The 7565-nt window shown below is 32.0% G+C and overlaps 1 protein-coding gene across 1 annotated transcript in view; it reads left to right on the forward strand.

Annotated features, from left to right (window-relative positions):
• The window catches only part of RNF138 (ring finger protein 138), a 19672-nt gene extending 12329 nt beyond the window's left edge, over window positions 1-7343 (forward strand). Inside the window, exon 6 of the mRNA XM_019652125.1 lies at window positions 7167-7343. Coding sequence (XP_019507670.1) covers window positions 7167-7328 — 162 coding nt within the window. The 3' untranslated portion in view covers window positions 7329-7343. The remainder of the gene's footprint in view (window positions 1-7166) is intronic.
• The last annotated feature ends 222 nt before the right edge of the window (window positions 7344-7565 follow it).

Consider the following 7565-nt stretch of genomic DNA (forward strand, 5'->3'; position numbering starts at 1 on the left):
ATTGTGAAAAAGAAGCTTATTTTAAAACAAACCCATATGACATAATTGATAGCAAATAGAATTTTTAAAGTTAAGGAGTAGTAATAGAACTAAAATTGAGTGAGCTGTAGTTTTATATAGTTTCATGTGATGGTTAAGAAGCTGTTATTCAACTTCTAATTCAATAAATGCTTATTATCTTTAAAATGAATTTACCTTCAAACATTTGTCATTCTTTTCTAGAGATGATATGAAATTTATCACTTTATAATTATGGGTTAACCTTAACCTACTTTCATTAATGACTTAATTGTAAGGCACTATTATTCTCAAATTTCATTCTCTGCTATTCCTCACTGTTGTTTATCAAGTATTCCTAAATAATTACAATTGCACTTAATTTTTTATTAAAGTTCAGGTGTTTAAATCTTAAATTTTAAAGGATAATATACTCATATGTTGTAACATAAACGGTTTCAAGTATGTGTAGTGTGTATCAAGTTGTATAATGTGTTGGTAAAAATATTGAATAGTGGAGTATGTTTCTCCTATTGACATGTTAATGTTATACTTTTTAGAACCTTCAGCTAGATGAGGAAACCCAGTATCAAACTGCTGTTGAAGAATCTTTTCAAGTAAACATCTGAAGGCTGTAGCGATCTCTGCATCTTTGTTACCTGCAAGTGCCATCTTTATGGAGAAAACTACATGAAGTCACCTTTTCAATAACCTGATGTATATATTAATAAAAGTAGTTCAGTCTGTTGTTTTAGTTTTTAATTGAAAAATAAAGATGGGCCATCTAAAAATTTCATCCCCTTGATAAGTTAAAAAATGCACGTTAGGCTATTACCATTCAAAGCATTAAATGGATTATATTTCATTAATGTAATGCTGAAAGAGAATCCCTGTTGTACTTTATCTTTTTAATATTACATATTCTCCAACTTTTCCTTATGTTGCTTTTGAAATTTGGTGCAGTTTCTCCCATTGATGTTATTGCACACAGGTAACACACAGTAGCAAATTCTGAAAGGTGTGATTGATATGAACCTAACAAAGCTGAGCCAGTTATCAGAGTTGCAGGATGGAGACTTGAAGTGCTAAATGAAGCAATCCAAAGGAAATTTTAAAAAAAACAGATTCTAGCTGAAAAATTCAACTATAAGAACATGGTATTTATATGTCATTTAGTATTGTTGAAGACTAGTGAGAGTTCTTTAATGATTTTAACTATTTAAAAAGTAAAAGCTCAATGTAAAGATTCCCTTTTTTTGGTATTAGAAGGAAATATCAAGAGAAAAATTTATTTCTTTTGTTGGTAATTTCAAATCTTGTTTGTTTAGCTGACTAATTTGTAAGCCTAAATTATATGAAGCTGAATTATAGCTCTTTGGCCTCGGATGTTTCAATAGTCAGTATTTCTAATTAGCTGAGATGAAACTTTTATTAGAAACGTTCAGTGGGTGATTCAGTTGGATGTTCTACATGTATATCTAAATAAAAAGATTGGCTTCATCTTAGTTGAGAAATTCAGTCAAAACTAAATGTGTATGTTTATACATACACTTGTATGTGTATATACACATGCAGCTTGCAGGTTATATACAGAATTTTTATTAAGATTTAAAAAATTGATAAGCAATATGGGGTTGAAGTGTTTTTCTGATTTGATTAAAATTTTGTATAGCACCAAATTTTTAAAAAGCTACAGTCAAATGTTAAGTGCTTTAGTTGGCTGCTATTATACTTTAAAAATTGAGTTTACATACACCCAATTACTGTTTATATGGTGCTCATTCGTTCTCAAATAAATTGCATGACTAAGAAGTAGTGAGACATTCTACCAGCCATTCTGTTTCACTACTTTTTAGTCCAACTGAGTTTCTTAGAATCATAAAATAACTTGTACTAGAAGGCCCAAATCACGGAATGAAAGATGGATTAGTTGACATTCCATACTAATATACTTTGTTTATGCTTTCTTTAAATAAATAACTAAAAGAACATAAAAAAAATCTCAGAAGTAGTTTGCTGCTAATATATACGTATATTGTATAAAAGGTATATTTTGGTTTTGTTAAAACCCTTGTTGACTTTTCTACAGTGAACATTTTTTTAACTTGATTTAATAAAAATGTTAATTTTGGAAGTGGAGTTTTATAAAAACCTTTTTCAGTCAAACAGTAGTAACTTTATTTATGGGTAGTAATAATCACCAAAAAAGCCATACATCTTAATGAACAAATGCCTTTGTTCTGTTGTTCGGAAGAGTGATGTTTACTATGTGCTTGAACATTTTCTCTGCAGTTACATGAGTGTAATTGTAAGACTAGCTGTTTAAGAAACTCTTGAAATAGAGACTTTTGACCATAGGTTTTTCCAGTTTAAAGCAATAACTTTAGTACTCTCTCTCAAAGTTAATACTTCCAGTAAGTCAAGTTAAACCATTTTGGGGTGTGAGAACTTCTTCAAAGGAAAATTATAGTAGAGATCATCTTGATGAAATTGTGTTTTGAAGTTTTGTGGATTAAGTATCAATAATCTTGTGTGTCTTTCATATAAGCTTTTTCATAGGAAAATATTGACTTTATTTGCTATTATCTGGGAACTCCTCAGTATGGAAATGTTTGTTTAAAGCCTCCCCTCCTTTTGTCAGTGGATTAGGAATAGGGATAAGGCTTTACAGATTTACAGTTTAAATTCATGAGAAAGTACTTATTTTTAATATGCTGATAGCTGATTCAGGATAAAGGAGGGAAACTATTGATACTCTACCTAAATTTCACAGTACCACTTAGGAAAGCTGTTTCCCTCAACAAATTATAGTTTATGTTAAAGTCTTATTTGAGATGTATTGCTTTATTTTTCAATTAAAAGTGGTTTTCTCCTACTTGTGTGTCTAATTAAAATTTTGTCTGGAGGCAAACATGATAACATTTAGTCCTCATAACTCACTCTGGAAGACATGTAGGAGATAACCTATTATTTTGCACTTAAAAAAGTGGATAGGAGAAAGCTACCACGTGCTGATGCTATTTTGGATTTAACTTTATAAACCTACTTTATGTTTATTTCAAATGTTAATCTATTTTATCAAGTATTCATGCAGCAAGATTTTCAAGCCCTGTTAGCAACCAGGCAGAAAGATAGTTAACTGGTTATTAAATACTTTTATATGGAGAAGTTACCCTTAAGATGTAAGGGCTATAAGACTGTATTATATTGCCAAATACAGTGTCATATACCTGTTGGGTTTCTCAGTAAGTGATATGATCTTTAGTGAATCATAACTTACAGAAACCCCTCAAGGCTGCTACTCAAAGAATAAACCCTTTGCGGAGGTGGTGATGTTTTAGCCTTTGTCACAGGTGTGACCCAGAAAACTTGTAAGTACATGTGGTATAAAACTCAGTAGAAATCTGAATGAAGTGCTTATTCTTGCTACCATTTAGTGTGCAATATAATTTTCTTATGCTGTACAATTTTGAAAAAAGATGGGGAGTAGAAATGAGTTGTATTAAGAGATTAAAAGAGGATACAGGAAACCTGAAGAAAATGGATGTTACAGGCTGCATCCCCCCAACCCCAGCAGCAATTGTCCAATCCTGGGGCCAAGAGAGATGACAGTTGCCACACTCATTTAATAAGGAAGATAAAGACGTANGATGCTTATTGTGAGGGTAATAATGTAGGAGAGGAGTGTGGAGAAGAGTGAAGTACTGAAAGATGAACTGAGGACTCATTGCCGAGGAGTGGCAAAACCTAACTCGGGAGCGTCTCAGTTTTTTTGGTCTGTAGGAATGCAGTCAGCTCAGTCTGGTCAGGTGGATCTGCTGTAGGTGAAAACAACTATGAGAAAGAGTAAAGTCATTAGGTATTGTTAATTGTACCCTTGCAGAATCTAGTATATAAATTCATACAGCAAGGAAGGAAAAGAATCACTTTCTTTTTGATGCATATATATCTTTTTGATGCCATTTTGTAAGAAAGTCGTGCGACCTTTTTGATGAATGAAGGAGATAGTACGGAGTGCAGGACTCCAACATTGTGTTAATGATCCTGCAACTTTTCATTTGGAACATGAGTTTCACAGGTAAGTGATTTCAACTGTGGATGAAACAGGAGAAACTGAGCTGGAAGAGATACTTCCCTTTTAGCTGTCCATTTTGATATACAAATATTTTCTTCAGAAATAAGAATGGAAGAAAAATGTAAATAAAATGCGAATTGTAGATCTTTCTAAGCAGTTTCAATGGATGTACTAGAAAAATTGTGAAAGAATCCTTTATAACTATTGAGGATGCTCTTAAAATTCTCTCATAGCACTAAGGGACACCACCGACTTTGCTCGTGAGGAGAGGGTCAGTTACTGTTATGTAAACAAATACAGTACCAAAGACGCCTCGAGGAAAAACCTCATATTTAGGAGATTTTATTTGTTTTATGTTGCATTAGCAANTCTGGAATAACATGTTTGTGTGTTTTCCTTCTAGAATATAGAACCTAAAGGGTTATTAGCCTTTGCTAGCCTCAACTTTTGTAGGAAGATCTGAGACATTGTCTTTTTCTCTAAGAAGTACAAATAGTCCAGACAAAGAGAAATTCTAAAAGAGTAATGTCTTTTAGAATAATCCTTATAAAGAATAGTCAGCTGATGATCATACTTCTTGATTGATCAAATATATACCCAGGATTTATGATGTGAAATTTATTTTGACTTTAAAAAATGAAAAAATGTTTTCTCCTTTTATGAGAACTCAGAATCTACTCAATGACTTTGAAATATATCATACAGTAGTAGTAATGATAGGTACATTATGACCCACTTTTATTTTTAAAATGCTTGTTCCTTAGTCATTAACATGAAGAAACCACTGTCTAGAAGAAAACATTAAATTTGTAATGTTAGCAAATCACTTGAATAACATATATGATTATCTAGGTTGTTGGTTAATTTACTTAAGAACTTAGATTTAAAATAGTTCTGACCTTTGTGCAAAGTTCATGAGTGTTGAGAATATTACTTTATTCCAACTTTGTTTTTCTGTTTGCACATAGACTAATCAACTCATTACATTATAATTTTTTAATGAGAAATGTTTGTGAGATTAGTGGCATCATTGGGCACTTTTACAGATCTCGCCTATCTGGCATAATGGAAGACAGTTGGACACTTATCTGCATCTGCATTGAATCTGTTGTGACAGATTGTTTTGATTGCAGGATATGAAGGCAATCTAGTCTCAGATAATGTAGTTGGAAAAAGGATTATGTTAACCTTTTTTAGATGGCTGTGGATATTCTTTGATACTACGCCAAAAATCAACAAATGGTAACTTAAAAGTTAGTTGCAATCTGAAATCAGGTCAAACTTTTTGTACACTGGTAACAGTAAAATCTATTTGTCTTCCACTTTGAATGGATCTTTTACCCATATGTGATTTCGTAACATTGTGTAATAGTTGGAAGATGGTGGTATGATTTATGTAGATAGTCCAAATGTTGACATTTTTTATATCACATAATCCTGTTTGTTAATATCATTAATCTTACACCTCTTTAAAAACCAGGAAACTGAGAAGATCACAGCTTTTCCAAAATTCTGACTTTTGCCTAGATCCTCAAATTTTATCATTGGCAACAAATGGTGGTTTCCCTGAAGTGATGGGCTCAATTCCTCCAAATTCCAAAGTCTGAATAAACATGGTTTGTTCATCAGTTTCTCTTTCGAGCAAAAATGGTGCCATGGAAAAAGCTCAAAACTTAGCAATTGCACAAGTACCTTTCTTTGAGACAATCATTGCACCTTTTTGTGCAAGAAAGTGCTTTGTGCATGTTACCCATTTCATTATACAAAATATTAAAAATTCTTGTACTTACGGGTTGTAAATTTTAAAACAAAGATTTCACTGTTTGAGTAAAGGTATTCACTTGTTGAGATGGGCATCAGAGTGAACCTGCTCCAGCCAATCTTGTGCATCTGCACCATTACAGTTTTGAGTTTTTCATTTTTCAAACCCATTTTCTTACCTGGTTCCTCATTTTTTTTCTTATTTTCAATTATCAATATTCATTTCAATTTTTATTTTTTTATTCTCAATCACATTTTATTGTGCCTATTTTTAAAGGATGTATATGTATATCTTAAATATATATTCCATTAGTTTGTGATTTATTATAGATCTATGGTCCATTCAGATCTACTGACTAATTATTTACTCATTCATTTATCTTTTTTAGTATTCACTCCGAAGGACAAGATATTCACACACACACCCCACTCGTAAATATAGATCCAAGTCCTATGTCATATATGGTTTGCAAATATTTTCTCCCAGTCTGTAGCTTTTCTCTTTCCTTCTCTTTCACAGAGCTAAAAGTTTTTAATTTTGATGAAATCCAATTGATATTTTTATTTTGTAGGTTATACTTTTGGTGTCTTGTGTATGGACTCCTCACCTAGACCTATGCCTTGCAGATTTTTTAAATGTTTTCTCCTTAAAGTTTTTTATAATTTTATGTTTTACACTTAAATCCATACTCCATTAATTTTTGTGTAAGGTGTGAAGTTTAGACTGAGTTTGTTTGTTTTTTGCCTATGGACAGCCAATTGCTCCAGCACCATTTATTGAACAGACTCTCCATCCTGCCTGGGCTTTTAAAATATTTTTATTAGGGGAAAAGGTATCAATTGTGTCCTGTCTTTTGAAGTTTAAGACTAAGCTGTCTTCAGTTGACAAGCTGCGGAACTCCAGCAGTTTATGCAGAAGATGATGGGGAAGATGATGGCTTAGCAAAAAGAAAATAGTGATTAAGTCTGTGAGCCTGCTGCTTGTTGTGTGATGTGGCCTAAGATGATAAGGAGGGAAGTTGATGTGAGGTTTGTGAAAGTTATAATACAGGAAAGGGTACATTTATTTTATAACAGTTTTGAATTGGGTTTGAGACATCATATCATTTAATCCAGTGATGGAAATGTACACATGAAGTCAATGGAGCTTGTGTCTTGGTTATTCTAGACCTGAAACTTCCTAGTTTACTTATCTTTCCTCTTGCCTTTATCATCCCTCAAGGATTATTTACAGTAGTTTTTTTTTAANATATAAGCCTGTGGTTTAATATATTCAATTATTACAATGTTTTATTATTTTCATTGTTTTTGTTTAAAACATTGTTTCTCATAGACGTGTCCTATTTGCGTGTCTCTTCCATGGGGAGATCCTAGCCAGATTACTAGAAATTTCGTTAGTCACCTAAATCAAAGACATCAATTTGATTATGGAGAATTTGTGGTAAGTGAATTCTTTAAGATTAAGAAAATACTGTTCAAATATTTAATAAATTAACTTTTAAAACCTAGACTTGAGTTTTGAGGCAAGCTGATGTATCATACTGGTTACAGAGCAAGTTCTATTGTTTTTATAATAATATAGGTGAATTTTAGTTTGTAAAGGTTGAATTTACTGTCCACCTCCTATACTAGAAAGTTAATTAATAGAGAAAGAACACACCCTCAGATTAACAAAATAATGATTTATATGAAAACTGAGGGAAAACTAACTGCTAGAGAAGTAAAATTGATA

The sequence above is a fragment of the Hipposideros armiger genome, unplaced genomic scaffold, assembly GCF_001890085.2.
Source record: "Hipposideros armiger isolate ML-2016 unplaced genomic scaffold, ASM189008v1 scaffold_173, whole genome shotgun sequence".
In the NCBI taxonomy this organism is placed as follows: domain Eukaryota; kingdom Metazoa; phylum Chordata; class Mammalia; order Chiroptera; family Hipposideridae; genus Hipposideros; species Hipposideros armiger.